General features: G+C 33.2%; 1 protein-coding gene across 6 annotated transcripts in view; it reads left to right on the top strand.

Annotated features, from left to right (window-relative positions):
- SLC4A10 (solute carrier family 4 member 10) overlaps positions 1 to 18,984 on the top strand; it is a 366,372-nt gene that overhangs the window by 266,729 nt on the left and 80,659 nt on the right. For all 6 annotated transcript variants that reach the window (XM_051986269.1, XM_051986272.1, XM_051986271.1 and 3 more), the window contains 2 exons: positions 6,580 to 6,737; positions 10,761 to 10,848. In XM_051986269.1, coding sequence (XP_051842229.1) covers positions 6,580 to 6,737; positions 10,761 to 10,848 — 246 coding nt within the window. The remainder of the gene's footprint in view (positions 1 to 6,579; positions 6,738 to 10,760; positions 10,849 to 18,984) is intronic.

Raw genomic sequence — 18,984 nt, 5'->3', positions numbered from 1 at the left:
TACAGGCACACAAGATATCATCAGTCTGCATTAAAGTATCTAATTAGATAAAATGATTTTTAAGTGACCTAATATTAAAAGTAGAAAACAAATATCATTTAGTATTTCATCCTCATTTTATAGGGGAAAAAACTGAAACCCAAAGAGTGAAGTGATTTGCTAAGAGGTTTACAGCAAATTAATGGCAGAGCTGAGAGTAGAACCCATACAGACCCCTTGAGTTTCTGGTTGGGGTCCTTTCTAATAATGTATATTATTTTCATTAAAAGCTTTTTTTCAAAAAAACAGTTCACTTTTCCCTACTCCCTCTGAAATGAACTAAGGCAACTTAGAAGAAGGCAAAGGCAACTTCTAAAGATTTAGAACTTTTCCTTCCAATTTTCTAAAACTTTCTCTACCACACCAAAGTACAGAGTGTACTCTCAAAAGAATGAGGTCAATTATGTCAACTAGTATCCCTGTACTCTCTTTTAGTTTTACTATTAACCCACTTCCATGATCAGTATGCAAAATGACACAGCCCTGGCCCAGATAAAATCTTTCCCAAACTAATGGGACATTCTTATAATCTCTGGTGCCAAACTATTTTCCATGTTCTTTAGTCTAGATACAGGATCTAGGAGAGTGAATGTAAACCTTGATTGAAAGGGGATCCAAAAGAAAAAAAAAGCCTATCTTTGTCAAGGACATATCTAAATCAGATGCTAGCAATTAATTAGATATTTTCAGGGATATACCTGCTTTTGGACCATTCTAGAATAACTTCCAGGATACAACTCAACACTAAATTCTCAAGATTATTTTAGGCTTTAGCTGTGACACTAGGCAGTCACAGAATTAATTTAAGAACACTTTCTTAAACCAAATTCAGTTCAAAACAGAGTATCATATGCTTTTCCAGGAAGTATAGACATAATTGACTCATTTTTATAATCCAAAAACACCTTCAGAAATGTAGAGGGAAATGATGGACATATGCATTTTTAATATGTGCCTTTAAGAATTAAAATAGGAATCAGTACATGGACCATTCAGTTCTTTCTTTTTTTTTTAATAGCTTTTTATTTATAAATTATATGCATGGGTAATTTTACAGCATTGACAATTGCCAAACCTTTCGTTACAATTTTTCCCCTCCTTCACCATCCCCTTCCCTAGATGGCAGGATGACCAATACATGTTAAATATGTTAAAGTATAAATTAAATACAAAATAAGTATACATGTCCAAACCATTATTTTGCTGTACAAAAAGAATCGGACTCTGAAATATTGTGCAATTAGCCTGTGAAGGAAATCAAAAATGCAGTCAGGCAAAAATATAGGGATTGGAAATTCTATGTAATAGTTCTTAGTCATCTCCCAGAGTTCTTTCACTGGGTGTAGCTGGTTCAGTTCATTACTGCTCCATTGGAACTGATTTAGTTCATCTCATTGCTGAAGATGGCCAGGTCCATCAAAATAGATAGATCATCATATAGTATTGTTGGTGAAGTATATAATGATCTCCTGGACCATTCAGTTCTATTCAATTCTATAAAGATCTATTTAGTATCTACTCAAGACACAAAAATAAGAGAAAGAGAAAATGATCCAACAGTCTCTACTTTGAGGAGAATACATTTTCCAGAAGGAATATGACATCAAAATATAAAAATATAACTTAACTTGTAGGGGAAAGCACTAAGAAGTAGGGGTTTAAAGGAAGGACTTCCCCTAAGATGTTGTACCAGAACTGAATTTTTAAGGAACTTAATACTATATGTAAATAATTATTTCACATTTATATATGCACTTTGAAGATTATAAAACATGTTCCTTCCTTATCTCTGTAATGTTATTTGAAGTATTATATGAAGAAACTTGAGCTCAAATAAGGGAGTAACTTAAACAAGATTATCCAGCTAGTATTTAAAATGGAGTATGACCCCAAATCTCCTGAATCCAAACTCAGTACATTTTATTCCTTCTTGCTGTCCCCTTATCCTATGATATTTAACTAAGTGATCTCTAGAGACAAAGTGACAAGGACTGCTTCTAAATATAAAGGAAAAGATCATCAGACAAACTCTTATCCAGGAAGTCTGGGGTTCCATTTTCATTTTAAAAAATAGATTCCAATTGTGTTTTGAATAACCTAAGCCACCATATAGTCTCTTTTCCAGAGTTTTCTATTTTCAGTTAAAAAAAAAAAGACTCCTCTTGAATTGTAATCCCTTAAGAACCAACCTAGGGAAACACACAAACTCAAACAAAAGAGAATAAAGGAATAAAAATAAGGTTATTCTTCATGCCTAAGTTTCAACAAGTCCTTAGCTTTGCTCAGTTCTGCTACTAATTGCTTTATAATACTGTGGCAAAATCTGTCCTTGATTCTTTCTGTTGCTGTTGACCTTTCCTAGAGCACTACAGGAACTTGTGATGAGCTCTTTCACAGACTTTTTCTGTGGGGATCTGGCTGGGCAGAAAGGCATTGCATTTCTCTTTTCACTGTGTACATTCTCCATGTCTTTGTGTTTTGCAAGAGGAGGAGAATAATAGCTCCCTTTCTAAGACTGTTTATTGAAATTGTTGATAAAAAGATTCAAACCAATAGTGTAGATATAGGAGGTCTCTGTTTATTATTACAAAATTTGACAATCTACAAATGATAACATTATTTTCTTACCAGTAGTACACATAGTAGAGAAAAGATAAATACTGAAGTAAAATGGAAAAAAAAAATTTTTGTTAAATTTAGTGTATATGTCCTTAAACCACTAATAAAGTAACTGTGTTGTCACACACATATATATTACATACTTACCTGAACATTTGTTTGGATCTATTATCTGATCTATGTGGGTACTCCCTCTAACAGTGAAAATCACAATCTGTCCATGCCCTACCATCTTGTGTAATTCTTCTGTAAACACTAAAGAGGACCTGCCCAGTCTGTTAAAGGCCTACCTCTTATTCTTTTAATATTTCAGTAATATCAATATGGTGCTTATTTTATACATCTCTCGTACCATATGACTAGCTCCCTTCCTTTTACAATCCCATATGTCCTTGGTAATGTATTTTAATCCACTGGTATACAGTGACCCATGAAAACAACTCTTTTGTCAATTTTCACATTATAAAACTTGCTCAGTAAAACTAGATTCCTGTTATCATTTTTCAGTCATGTGTGACTCCATGATGCCAGTTAAAGTTTGGTAAAGATAATACAGTGGTTGACCATTTTCTCCTTCAATTCATTTTATAGATGAGGAAACTGAGGAAAACAGGGTTAATGATTTGCCCATGATCACACAGCTAGTATCTAAGGCTGCATTTGACCAAAAGAAGATGACTCTTCCTAACTCCACTTTTCTTTACCCACTGTGCCACTTAGCTGTCCCAGATTCCTATTAGTGTGAATAATAAATACTCTGAAATGGTCATATTATTTGAATTTGTACTGCTTATTGCCACTGAGCTGGAACCAATAATCATATTTAACAAACCTGTTGAAGACCTTAACTTAAAAAAGTTAAGGTCTCCTATTTCATCAAGGACCATCTCCAGTAACCCTGATCTATATCTTGCCATTAGACCCAGATGACTCTCAGGGGAAAGTGAGGCAAATGACCTTGCACAGCCCTCCCTCACTTAAATTCAATCCACTTGCATGTCATGGCATCACCTCCATAATATTATGGTCCTCTTCAAAAACAAAGGGCAAACAACTTTGAATACCACAAATATGTTATCATTTCAGGGAGATTCATTATTCATACTTTGTGATCTAGTTTTAATTTTGGTATTCATCTTGCAGAGCAATCTTTAATTTAAATAAATTATGTATTTCCTTTGTTGAAAGCTTTGGTATCCTTTCTTTATTCCATAGTCCTGAAATATCAAAAAAGGACAATTTAGGTTTTTTATTTACCTGGACTGGATACATTTATCCTCTCAGATCACAGGATGACCCATTGCCAGTCTGTATGCATCCTTTAGCTTTGTTTTTTAAATATTTCTACCTGACCATATCACTTTCACTTAAGAGAGAACACTTACATTTGATAAAGATTAGCTAAAAAAAATTACTTGGCAAATTCTGAATTCCTTAAATAAAACAATCTTTTGAAATAGAAATTGGAGCTTTTCATTTTAGTTGCCTTACTTGAGTTTATTTTACTAGCTGTTTATAATATACAATTCTTGAACATATTTTATATTTCTTAATTCAGTATACTTATAAATAACGAACAGATAGATCTGGAGGATCTGTAAAGAATCCTCAGTGGGTCTGATTTTCTTTTACCTCCTATTAACCTTTTTCTTCTTAAAGATTTTTAAGAATTAAATTTTTCTGAGAGGCCATAAGAATTTTCTCTTTAACCTGATACATTCCTCTTTCAAATATGAGCTTTTTATTAGGCACCTGACAGCCATATTTGATGACAGATTCCTCTGTGAAATTATGCTTTCGATGTTTTTTAATTGATAACTTTAAGAGGAGTGTGTAAAGGCTTCACTTATGTTTCTGTATAAATAGAAACTAATTTGCATGCCATTTAGTCCTCTGTTAAATAACTAGAAAACTCTTCTTTTATATAATTTAGGGTAGTTATTTTTGGAATTTTAAATATCTAATATTTTGACTTTTATTTTCTTTTAGAAACTCAAATGAATACTAAATAGAATTTTCATAGATAAAAATTAAGATTTTCACTGAAATTACTTTTTTATGCCCATACTGTACTTTTTGGCAACCAATTGTACAATTATTCTAAATTATTAAGGTCTGTCACTTAATAATTGTGTTCTGGCATGTTAACACTACATAATTGTTCATTACATCAAGTGAAATATAATTTAGTTTTTTTTTTTCCTCAGAAAGACTTCTGACATCTACAACTACTTTTCAGACAATAATTGATATTTGAATAATAATTCTGGTCATATTGATAATTCAAATTATTATATTTTTAAATGACTGGATTTTTTTGTATTTGCTATTGTGAGTTCACCTTTTCTTTAAAAAAAATCTGTGTTTATTAGCATTACAATTATTCTTTGGGGGATCTATGCTATTCTAGTCTTTCTTTTTTACCAATAATTTTCTTCTTGAAATTTTTGAAATTTTGAAAATAAATTTGGGTTCTCTCTTAATTATTCTTAATTTCCAAAATAAATAATATGGTTGTTTTTCAAAATTTTTATTAAATATAAGCCTCACTCATTAAATTTTATAAAGTCAAAAATACAACAATTTGGGCATTCTTGTCCAACCCTTAATATTTGCATAGAAATGGAGCATACAAACACGTAGGGGAAGACCTGATTACAGAAAATAACACATTTAGGTCAACTGTTCTGGAGACAAGTGTTTTACAAGGTACTCAGCCTAAAACTTTAAGAATGTTCCACTTTAACCTTGAAAAGATTACTCCCAAATGATCCTTCTCACAAAATGGTCTTTATTACCTGAAAATTCTGCACTGATCTCAGTTATATTGATTAATGTTCTTCCTTTCCTTCCCTTTCTTCTGTAGTCTTTACCTTACTAAGCTAAGAGAATATAGTCTATAGCACATATACCCATAGTTTCCCCCCAGAAGCACAGATATTCATGAAAATCTAAGCAAAGGAGACCAGAAAGAAAGATACGGTGGATTTTATTAAATTGATTTTAGTCTCATTATCTGGATCCCCCTCAGACCTTGAGCATACAAGTCAGTACTTCTTATAGATATTTACCATCTTTCCCTCTTGTCAAGCATTTCTTTTGTTAATTGTTGATTGCAGTCTGTGGTCATTCATTTCACCCATGGATGCTCATATCAGTATTTCAGCTGTAATTTCAGCTCTAAATTTGAATACTTTTATTTGGTTTATTTTTCTTATACCACTTCTAAGCCTTTCAATTAGGAAATATTCCTTGCACGTGGTAGGTCCTCAATAAATGTTTAAAAAATTAATGAATAAAGAGAAGTTGTCTTAGTCTATTATTGTTAACAAGAATGATACACACACACAAAAAAAAAAAATACCTCCTCAGAGTCTGTGTACTACTTGACTTTTTCAACTTTCATTTCTCACCTGCAAAGAAGGAAAATACATACTGCCATCCATAGTATTGTTTGTAATTAGCATATGTTAGATGAAAATATTTTTCGGAAACATTTATGTTCTGTATTATGTTATATTATGATGTTAAATGACCACAAAAAAGTAAGAGAGTGAGAACATATTTAAGTCCAGAGCCAAGGACCAGATGAGTTATTGTCAGAAAATGTGAGGGGAAAAGACTCTTACATAATTAAACATTCAAACAATTCCAGAAATGGTAAAATAATTGAAAATGAAAAGAAAGTTCTACTTTTTTATAACTAATACAAAATCTAAAGGATTTAATCCACCCCATTTTATACTATGCCTGATTTTTAAAGCACTTTATCATAAAAGGGGAAAATGATTTTTAGTTTTAAAAACATTAATTGAGGACCTGAAATGTTCAAGGAACATTGTGCTATATAGTACACATGACTTATCATACATATTCCTTTTTCTAAAAAATTAACCATATTTTAAATTTTGGTACTATCAGGTTGATCTACATTTCATGAAAAAGATTCCTCCTGGGGCAGAAGCTTCAAACATCTTAGTGGGTGAACTAGAATTCTTGGACCGAACTGTAGTTGCATTTGTTAGATTGTCCCCAGCAGTATTGCTTACAGGACTGGCTGAGGTGCCAATTCCAACCAGGTAAAATTTCTCAAAAAGTTATTATTATTTTCTTCATCTGTTTGTTAAGAGAGAAATAATTGAGTGTAATAGAACTTTATCTTAGTGGTATCCTTTTGGAAACCAGTGGATAAGTTCATTTAAAAAATAAGTATTGTTTCTTTCCCCTTTTTTGTCTAAGAATAAGGAAAGCAAGATGTTTGAATATTTCAATGATTCTCTCACATTCAACATTCACCTGAAATCTCTTGAATATCCTGCCAAATTATATCTTTTCATTTTCAGAGACCCTTCTTCCATGAACTGCCAAATATAGTACATAACCATTTAGGTACACACCTAAATGGTTGAAGTTTTAGGTGCTCACATTACAACAAACTGCCGAAATCCTTTATTTACTCTTGTATAAGGAACATTTTTATTTCATCTTATAGATCAAATTGTATAACAAAGAGACATCTCTTCATATGGATTTAGCCAGGATCCAATTTTCTTTAACTTGTGAAGGTGGATCTACCATGATTAGAACTTCAATATATGTGTCACAGTATAAACACCGTTAAAATACCCCTTGAGGAATGAACTTGGTTCATTACTAGGCACAAATGAAGAGATGAAATGAAGAGATCAAAGTTGGGTCTATACAGATCAATATAATGCTCCAGAAGCAGAAGTTGTGGTTCAACTGATTTTGTATAGTTGGGGCGTGATTGGGAACTTTGAATGACATGGACTGAAACTTAAGAATGAAAAGTTTTCTTTCATAAAGAGATTTATTATATAGGAAAGAAAAATCTGTTTTTTAGCATTTCAACTCTGCTCTTGGTACAATGTTATTTCTGTCCACTTGAACTCCCAACTCTAATGCTATCACTTGCATGTTATGGCATCACCTTCCTGATAACATGGTCCTCTTTGAGAATGAAGAACAAACAACAATAATTCTCCTGTCTACTCAGAATTACATCTATAGTTTGAATGGCCAGAATCCCATTGCCTCAGAATGAGTGACAATCAAATACCCTTTCTGATGGTGTATTAGCAATTTATTACTTCTCCAGATAACAAAAGGCCACACTTCTGTACGAATATTGAATATTTAAGTCACTGCATCAGGAAAAAAATGAAAGACCTTCTATCAAAGGGCTACCTTTTGGGCATCCTCAGGATACACACTACTGGTAGCAGCAACCTCTAATTAGGAGCTAAGACCATTCTTCAAACACTGGAGAGGGTAAAGAAAAGAGAGCTCTCTAAACTTTGGAAGGGAATTGAAAGGGCTTAGTTTTTTTCTTGGCTCATTTCTCTGCTGGTCTCACAGAGCAGAACTTGTCAGTTTATCGTGAAATTTTAAGGAAATATGTGTATTGATATTGTTTAAAACTCAGTGGGGTGAAGGGGGAGTTCTGATTGATTATTTAACTTTATGACTAGGTCACGTTGACCAAATTAAATTGGAATTTTAAATGTTTTATCAAGTCTAATGTTTACCTATAAATACTACCAAGTATAACTTGTTCAGAGACAGGTAGTTATTTAGGATTAACTAAGTTGTTATCTAGGATTCAGATTCAAGACCCCAAATTCCCCTTGCATGAATTCGATTGAATGATATTGGAATGAGAGTAGTTTATTTAGTTGGGCACATAGAAAAATTCTGATGGGCTCTGTATTAATGTTACTTGTTTAGAGCTAGGGATAAGACGAATGTCAGAAGGAAATAAAATTTAGAGATAAATTTATAAGTCATAATATACACCAGCATACATTTATAAACTCATTTTGAAAAATATCTTAGGTTTGTGAACTCTCTTCAACAGACAGCAAAAATATGTAGAAAGCAATGTAGTTTTCCACATTAAGAAGAGAAAGGAAAAAAAGACTGTACTATTTAGTTAGGCAAGGTGGAAAATAATAGCAAATTTAACGTTAGAGGTGTAGAGATAATGAATGGTACAAAGAAAGCCATTCAGGGTTTCTAATTATCTTTTTCTTGGTAGGGCAAAAGGACACATTTTGAAAATAAAGGCATTACAAGTTAAAAATGTCAAGAAATAGTTTTTTAGAACTATATAAAAATAAATAAAAAAAGAACTATATAAATAAATAATTTGTGGAATGTGAAAATGAAAAATATCATAAAGTACATAGGTTAGTAAGTTTCTCAGAAGAATTGTTATGGATAAAGTACCCATACACAAATTACTACATAAAATTGCTCCAGGTTTTTGTTGGGTTTTTTAGTCTATAATAAGTACTTTTACACTTAAATTTACTTAAAATCCAATAACCACTAGGAAAAAGAAGAGAAAAAAAGAAAAATTAAGGGAGAAAAGCAGATAGGACATAGTGAACAGAACTCTGGATCTGAAATCCAATGTCCTGGATTCAAACCCATCTCTTACATTTACCTGTGACTTTGAGTAAGACAAGATGTACAACCTCCTCCAAAGTGAGCTTCTTCATTTATAAAATGAGATTCTATAGGATAGCCTCTCAGGTTTCTTTCACCTTAAGAGTTATGATCCTACAACTTCAGACTATATAATACATATAGTATAAAGAGCTTCTGAATTTTCTTCTTAAATAATAACACATAGAGTTATGAAAACTATTTTAATTCAAGTTAAAAAGCTACCAGTTTTCAACCTTAAATAACCTTAAATAGGATAGGATAGCAAGATCCAGAGTGGTATTGAACTTGGACAACTTCATTTGAAGTATTAAATATTTACCTTATGAGAGATAGGATGATTCTGTATCCTCTTCCTAAGTGGAGGGCAATATGGAATAGAGTATATAAAGAACTAATTGAAAACTCTACTTGAATTCAATAAAACTAAATTAGTGAAAAGAACTAACCAGGATAGAAAAGATTAGACTTTTAATAAAGTATGAAAATGGGTCAAAATATGGGTTAGTTCCCTTCTTCCCCTAACCCACTCTAACTTAGCAAGGGTAATATTTTTGGATCAGGAGCTCTGATTTTTTTTTCCTATCCAGAATTCCTTAGTATCTTCTCAATACAATTTTGCTACTAAATATGCATTTTACATGGGCCTCTCTATTTTTGAAACATAGACTTCTTTCTTCTCATAAACTTCAATAGTCTTCCAAAAAGGAAGGACCCCTCCCTTTTTCCCATGACTGTCCATTCTATTTTGTATAAAAGTCATTTCATTCCTTTCTTTCACAAAGGTTCATTCTTACTCTTTTTCCTTTTTACACAGTAGTAGTTCTGGAGTATCTTGTGGTCCCAAGTTCCCTGATGTGAATTATATACATTCCATAAAATGACTCAAAAACCAATCTTCTAAGAGAAAAAGAAAAAACATTGACATCAGAAAGGCCATGGTATCAATTGGGGAATGGCCTAATAAGTTATGGCATGTGAAGATAATGGAATATTATTGTTCTATTTTTTAAAATGATGAACAAGCTGATTTTAGAAAGGCCTGTAAAGATTTACACAAACTGATGCTAAGCAAAACAAGCAGAACTAGGAATACATTATACACAATAACAGCAAGAATATTCAATGATCAACTATGAACCATTTGGTTTTTCGCAATGGTTCAGTGATCCAAAGCAATCCCAATAGACTTTGAACAGAAAATGCCATCTGCATCCAGAATAAGAACTATGGAGATTAAATGTAAATCAACACATGCTATGTTCACTTCTGTCTTTGAGGTTTTTTTCCTCTCCCCTGGTTTTCCCCTTTTGCTCTGATTTTTCTCTCCCAACATGATTCATAAAGCAATGTATAGTAAAAACAAATAAATTCTAAAAAAATAAAAATTTAAAAAGAAAGACCACAGTAGAACACAAATCTCTCCTGTCCTCTCTTTCTATTAAAGACTCACCAGAACAAGGAAAATAAACAAAAACATACTATAATTTCTCATTTAAACTTTAAATTGTATGAAAATGAGTGATCCATATTGATAGCCCTTTTATCATTGGTGCATTTAATGATATATGGTTCTATAATGCATGAAACAGAATTTTTTCTGGTGACATTTTTTCCTGTGTTATTTGCAGATTTTTGTTTATCCTTCTGGGGCCACTGGGAAAGGGTCAGCAGTACCATGAGATTGGCAGATCAATTGCAACCTTAATGACAGATGAGGTATGTATTCACTCCAATTGGGTAATTTTTGTTCTTTTTGTTTACTTATACTGTGTCACAGCATATATCTCCAACATCTACTTTCCTCACTTTCCTCACTTTGTGGAATAGATGTGTTCTTGTAAATCTGGGAAGCTATCAGATTTTCATATATCAAGTTACATTTTTCCACCAATCTTTCATAAAATTTCCCAAGAATAAAGTGTCATCTCCTATGAAAATTATGAAATTTACATCAAGGGATACATCAAATCTTTTAAATCACAGATATCAAGAATAACAACTTTGTTAATTATAATAACAATCTTCAAGTTACATGACATTAACAAGATAGTGTTAAAAAACAACAATGATAGCTTAATTGTACAAACCATGTAGCACCCAAAAAAGTCACAGCCTCTATCAACCAGTCCTCCATAAAAGGGAGTAGGATAATTGGATACTATTACCATAGGATACTAACACTATAGTCTAACATGTATGCTTGCATGTTTACTTAGACTTGCTTGCTTGGACTATATCTTGGATATTTTTGTAGCAATGAATAGGTTACTTTAATCTAGAAGTAGAACTATGTGCCAAAAATAGATGAGGTAAAAATGTATAACAAATTAACAAATTGGGAAGTATTGTTCCTAGGAATACACACCAATATGTGAATAATGAAGAAAGATAGTCACTCAAATTCATGGCTGGTGAAACTTGAAGATTTTATATGGAAGGTTATGCAACATGCGTATTGAATCAGTTTCTTGCTTTTTAAATTTGACTTTCTGGACATAAAGTTCCATTTTAATGACATACCCTCCTATGTAAAAAAAAAATTGTGATACTTTTTCAATTTATATTAGATGGTTGTCTGTGGTTAATTTTAATAAGTATATGTATGGAAATTCATTATAATACTAATTTAAGATGTGTATATGGCCTTAAAATAGTGTGCTTCAGACAATTGCTTTTTTCTGCCAGGTTTAAAAGGAACTGATTCACTATGTCCCTATTGTCTCCTGAATAGTATCAGAAGTTTGGGGTTATGTGGGGCTGGGGGAAGGGGAATAACAGAAAGTAATACAGGTACCCCTCTGTGAGTAGCACAAAGGACTTGTTGTTTGGAGGATCTATTGAACAAAGCAGCTGATGGTACAAATATTTCCATGCTCCATATTTAGGAGTAGCAGGGAGAAGGAAAGAAATTAGTGTATGAGTGCTGTGGGAGGCAATGATCAGCTATGATCTGGAGTATAGAATGAAAAATAGAAAATATACACTTAAGTATACACAGGGGAATTCTTAACCTGGAGTTCATGAACTTTTAAATACATGTGTTTGTGTGTGTTTATATGTGTGTGTATATATATACACACACATATATATGCACATATGCATATATGAGTATGTGTATGTATGTGTGTATACATTAATAAGTGTATTCAATATAATTGACTTCCTTTGAAATATGATGTATTTTATTTCATGCATTTAAAAACATTATTCTGCAAAAGGGTCTATAGGTTTCACCAAATGCCAAAGAGATGCTAGAAAAAAAATTTTTTTAAGAAACCCTAATATAGAAAGACTATTGGATCAAAGTAAGAGGAGTGACTATTAGGAAAGAGAAAAAGAAATTGAGAGGAAGCTCTGACTTCAATGCTTAAGGTGTTGATCTCAGCTCTTTCTGAATGTTAAGACACTAAGGTGACAATCACAGATACATAAGTGCCATCTAGTGGCAAATTTCAAAAACTGAAAATTCACGAGTTGATGGAGTACTAGATTTTATATTAATATTGTTCTTTTTCGTTTAAAGCTCTAGATGGTTTATTTTTGGGATTTTTTAATAGTTAGGTGCTTTATGTTATGTGGACTTTTACATGTGCTATATGTTTTCCCCACAACCCTGTGCAAATATTTTACAAATAAAGAAACCAAGGCACTTGAAGATTAAATATCTTGTCTTTGATCACATTGATAAATGTTAGGGACTAAATTTGAATCCAGGTCTCACTTGACTCCTAGTCCTCTTTCCACAGCATCATCCTACCTCATTATACTTTTCTAACATGCCAAAGATCAGAGAGCAAGAAAATGGTAGAGTCACAACTTTAAATCCAGATCTGACCTCAAGTTCAGTGCTCTTTTTATAAACAGATCAAATTTGAAAACATATGTAGAAAAAAAGCTATATATCACACTTATAGATGCAAAACACTGAAATAATTTACACTTCCCTTTCAATTATCTTTACATCTACATATGTATAGATATATACATATGTATAGATATATACATCTATAATGTATATCTGCAAAGTCACCCATCCTTTAAAAAAAAGTTTCCATAACATGCTTCATAAAAAAGATCACAATTTCATCCATTCAAAATGCAATTAATCCCCATAAGTCTTTTATTTAACAAGGTTTAGGTACCCATTGTTTTTTTTAATATAGAATGAATTGACAGATGGAAGAAAAGAACTATTTTTAAAATTTTCATAATAATTAAACTATGGCAATTTAATGTAGGCTTAATGTAAATGAAATATCAACCGTGACCATGCAGAGTTTACTTTTTTAAAGTAAGTGATTTCACCCATGTGGATATTCTTTCTACAAATATAGATTATAACCTCCATGTCTTAGTATATGGTTTCATGAGTAAATACCCCACCAAAGTTTCATCACCTGGTAATCAACTTTCTAATAATGACCTTCTTATACCTTGACTGGAATGGGATGACAAACACACAATGAATGCTTGATGATTTTACAACTTTCTAGGATATGTTAGAATCTATAACCTGTTAACAAATCTTTTAGGAATCCAGAATCACCTTCCTGCTACCATGAGGTAGCAAAGTTGAACTTTTTAGAAAGTATAACTTACTATCTTCTTTGACTTTTCCTTTTATAGGATGAATAAAATTGAGGCAGAGGATCTGCTATTTTCCACAAGGAAAATAATATAAATTGTTTTTTCATCTAGAATTTTCTAACTTACTTGGGAAGCTCTGAGATTACTTCTCTTAAGATAAAATCTATATGTACATGTGGAAATAATATATTTAATATTAAAACTGTCTAGTAACATATTCCTTTAGAAATCAAAATTAGCAATAATCTGGCAATCAATAAAATAATTTATTGTTGTAAGAGTATAAGAAATTATTCATTGGAAAGGAAACTCAAAAATATAGGAGGTTAAGGTACAATGACTAATTGAGTATTTATAGAAAATCCCCTTGGTTTGATTGTTGGTAGGAAAGGTTATATGCTACATATAGACATGCATATGCATATACATAATATCTATATATAAATATAAATGTTATACATATATTTACATATATGTATAATACTGTATGAAAATCCTATTGAATTCTGGAACTACAGAGCTCAATGTATACAGATAATTTTTTGACTCATGATTCTATCCAATGCATTCTCTACACACAAACTTATTAGGAACTATAAAACTAAATAGCACAGCATCTAATTAAGACCAAGTGAATGAATATATAAGAATCTTGTGATTTTTGTCTGGGTAAAAAAAAAAAAAAAGTCTGTGAAGACAGGCTCTTAAAAGTCTATGGTATCAAAATGCAAAATATGTCAAGTTCGGTAGAACTTGCTAGAAAGACTTCAAGTACAGTCCCAGGAATAAAGGGTATTTACTTTCTAAGGAAGAACATAGTTATATATGAAGAAGTTCATCACCATAAGTCTAGCCACTTGATAATGAGCTTTTTTGACCATATCACATCATGAAACAAAGAAAAATAGAAAATGAACCTCAGTTTTAAGGGTCCTCTTCACTTCAGCCATGATTGTAACAGAATGGTTGGAAAATAGATAAAGAAGATTAAATATCAGAGTTTTTAGACCATTTATAAATATTTTTTTTTTTTTTGCTGAGGCAGTTAAGTGATTTGCCCAGGGTCACACAGCTAGAAAGTATTAAGTGTCTGAGACCATATTTGAAATCAGATTCTCCTGACTTCAAGGCTGATGCTCTATCCACTGTACAACCTAGCTGCCCCACCATTTATAAGTATTAGCTTAGCTATTGATACTCTAAATGTGATATCATTGCATTATGACTCACAGGTAGATATGATACTAGAAAAAAACTAATTCTGTCTTGACATTCTTAATATAAAAGAAGGCCAAGGTAGGGAAGGGGAATATTGCCCCTAAATAATGACTTATGGTTTCCCTTTAGGAAGGCAAAGAAAACTTTCCCTTGGGCAGGCTTTATGATGAAGAATGCTTCCTAATGCTTGACAAAGAGGTTATGACTTAGTACACAAAATGAAGTATATAATTTTGGACATGGCCAAGAGTGGGAATTTGATTTTCATGACTTTTTTGTAGGTAACAATAGGTTTTTTTCTTCATTTTTCTTCTTCAGGAGGAGAGATAAAAGGAGGGAGAGAAAATAAATGCTTATTAATTGAAATGAAAAGAACAGAATGCTAAGGTTTCATTCTAGATATTGATTTCCACAAGGCTAGCATCCTTTTGAATAGCTTGTTGAAAGAATCTCAACATTGATCAAAATGGATCCTGATAGGGAAAGTCCACATGGAAACCTTCCCAGAGTATGTTATCTAAAACAAATATTCTCTGATTCGTATTTACAGTATTACAAAGCAGCCAAGAAAACCAATGGTTTAGGTTGCCCTAGAAGAAGCATAGTAGTGGGAAGTAGGAAGATGAAAGTCCACTGTACCCTGTCTAGTCTAATCACATTTGGAGCATTTAATTCAATTTTTGGTGCTACATTTTAGTAAAATAATTGTTCAGTTGGAGAATATCAAAAGAAAGATACCCAGAAAAATGAAGGACTTAAAGTTTATGTCATATGATTATCTGCTGAAGGCATTATGTATATTTTGGCTATAGAAAAGACAGAAAGAACATGCTAACTATTTTTAAAGTAATTAAAGGACTGTTATATTGTAGATGAATCAGTTATCTTCTGCCTGACCTTAGAGGGAAGAAGTAGGGTTTGATCTAAGGAGGAAAAAATTCCCAGTCAATAATAGCTATTCAAAAGTGCAACAGATTGAGAGAGAATAGACTTCTATCTCACAAGAGATTTTTAGTAAAGGCCAGATGACCATTTGTCAAGGAGCAAGTGAAAGAGACAGTAGATGATTTTTGAGGTCCTTTTTGGCCTCTAAGATTCTATGATTCTGGTTTATTAGGCCTATGTTAAAATCTAGTATGCCATATAAAATATTCTATCTTTACCATGATATTTAAGTCCTTCCTATGTCCTTCTAGATATAAGAAATCTATTTACTGAATGTTGTGGTGAGCTTTTTCTTCTCAAAACGCAGCCAGGTGATGAAAGTTCAGATCTTTTATTATATCCAATATAGCCCGGTTAGCTTAGAGGCCTATCTGTCTGCTTGGTTCCAAGAGCTCTCTCCGAATGTCACCAAATCCAAAGGTCTGGTCCTTCAGCCTCTGCCTCTGCTTTCTTCAGCCTCCAGCCAGCTCCAACTCTTCATGTCATTCCGGTGAAATCTCGACTTGTAGCGTCTTCCTCTCTAGAGCACTCTCCGACTGGCCCATTGGCCTATTTATGCTCCTTCCAGAGAGAGGGATTATGGGTAGGTCTACTTAGTACCTTGTTTCAGGTTCTGCCCAAAACATCTTCTTGTAAGATTAGATCAACTCTAATTACTTAGCAGTTAGTAAGGATTCCAACATCTCCCCCTTTCTTTTGTTTTAAAACATAGGGGGTTTCTGAGGGGGTACACATAAATCCATCAATATGGGCCAGAACTTTGTAACCGATATACATGGTATACATAAATCCATCAATATGGGAGGCATTATACATAATTTACATAAGCACATAGCAATATAACACAGGCTAGTAGTAATGTAACAACATAAATCAACCTGAAAATTTACACATGTCCATAAGTCCTAGAAATAGTCCATAAGCAATCCATTGTCCATTAGTTCATGTGCCAGGAATCTAATAATTCCTGTAAGCTCTGAAGTACTGCAAAAAGTCTCATCAACAATTTTTCATCTCAGGGAACCCAATGATTCTTGCTGGTTTTTCAAGAACTAAAACAGTTTCCTCTTGTGTCAGGAAATCCAATTATTCCTGAAGATTTTAAAAGTCTTTTTTAACAGTCTCCTTGTCAGCCATTTGATTCTTTCTCCATCTGTGGAAATATAAGCAGATCCTCTTCCCCAAGCAGTTAATCTAATTCCCTTCTATTTACCAAGTTTGGGATTTCTCCTCATCATCTGGTAATTATATTGGAGTTGTTTGCATTGGATATTGTCTTGTTGTCTTAAAAGGCCTGTATTCTTCCCAACTGTAATCCTGATTGCTTTTCTGTTGGTTGATGACATCAGAGTTCTGAATTTCTAAAGTCTCTCTGGGTGTAACCTCAGCTGCTATCATGCCCCACCTGTCCTTTGATTGATACTTTAGAGCTGGGCCCTGCCTCTCATTCCTCTGGGTCAATATACATTTAGAGGCCCAGTGAAAGCCTCGGTTACATTTTGGACATGGGGTTTTAGGTTTTCTCTCACCCTGTCTTCTCACTCTATCTCCATATCTACAATGAGCTCTCAAATGTCCAATTTTTCTGCACTGAAAACATCGACGAGTTTCTCTAGAATTCCTCTGCCAAGAAGGACCTTGTCTTTCCATGTTCATCATAGTCTGGGCATAATAAGCATTTGTGCCCACTGTGGCACAGCGTCTTATGATTTCTTCTAAAGGAGCATCTTTGTCTAGCCCACATATAATTCTTTTGCAAACCTCATTGGCATTTTCCTTAGCCAAATGTTTAGTCATTATTTCTGTTGCTGCATTGTCTCCAATGGTTCTTATTACAGCTGTTTGTAAACGTCCCACAAAATCTGCAAAAGGTTCATTGGGACCTTGCTCTATTTTTGTGAAAGCATTATTTCCATCTTTCTGTCCAGGGAGAGAATTCCAAGCTTTTATTGCAGCCTTAGAAATTTGCTCATACACTGTTATGGGATAATAAATCTGTTCTGAACTCTCTGCATACTGACCTTCACCAGCTAGTTGGTCAAAAGTGATTTGTACAACAGCTCCTGTTTGCCTATTGCGTTGGGCTTGAATCCTACATAATTCCTGTAAGCTCTGAAGTACTGCAAAAAGTCTCATCAACAATTTTTCATCTCAGGGAACCCAATGATTCTTGCTGGTTTTTCAAGAACTAAAACAGTTTCCTCTTGTGTCAGGAAATCCAATTATTCCTGAAGATTTTAAAAGTCTTTTTTAACAGTCTCCTTGTCAGCCATTTGATTCTTTCTCCATCTGTGGAAATATAAGCAGATCCTCTTCCCCAAGCAGTTAATCTAATTCCCTTCTATTTACCAAATTTGGGATTTCTCCTCATCATCTGGTAATTACATTGGAGCTGTTTGCATTGGATATTGTCTTGTTGTCTTAAAAGGCCTGTATTCTTCCCAACTGTAATCCTGATTGCTTTTCTGTTGGTTGATGACATCAGAGTTCTGAATTTCTAAAGTCTCTCTGGGTGTAACCTCAGCTGCTATCATGCCCCACCTGTCCTTTGATTGATACTTTAGAGCTGGGCCCTGCCTCTCATTCCTCTGGGTCAATATACATTTAGAGGCCCAGTGAAAGCCTCGGTTACATTTTGGACATGGGGTTTTAGGTTTTCTCTCACCCTGTCTTCTCACTCTATCTCCATATCTACAATGAGCTCTCAAATGTCCAATTTTTCTGCACTGAAAACATCGACGAGTTTCTCTAGAATTCCTCTGCCAAGAAGGACCTTGTCTTTCCATGTTCATCATAGTCTGGGCATAATAAGCATTTGTGCCCACTGTGGCACAGCGTCTTATGATTTCTTCTAAAGGAGCATCTTTGTCTAGCCCACATATAATTCTTTTGCAAACCTCATTGGCATTTTCCTTAGCCAAATGTTTAGTCATTATTTCTGTTGCTGCATTGTCTCCAATGGTTCTTATTACAGCTGTTTGTAAACGTCCCACAAAATCTGCAAAAGGTTCATTGGGACCTTGCTCTATTTTTGTGAAAACATTATTTCCATCTTTCTGTCCAGGGAGAGAATTCCAAGCTTTTATTGCAGCCTTAGAAATT

This window comes from Antechinus flavipes, chromosome 3, assembly GCF_016432865.1.
Source record: "Antechinus flavipes isolate AdamAnt ecotype Samford, QLD, Australia chromosome 3, AdamAnt_v2, whole genome shotgun sequence".
Classification (NCBI taxonomy): domain Eukaryota; kingdom Metazoa; phylum Chordata; class Mammalia; order Dasyuromorphia; family Dasyuridae; genus Antechinus; species Antechinus flavipes.
The sequence above is the reverse complement of the archived record's forward strand: the minus strand, read 5'-3'. Positions and strand labels throughout refer to the sequence as shown.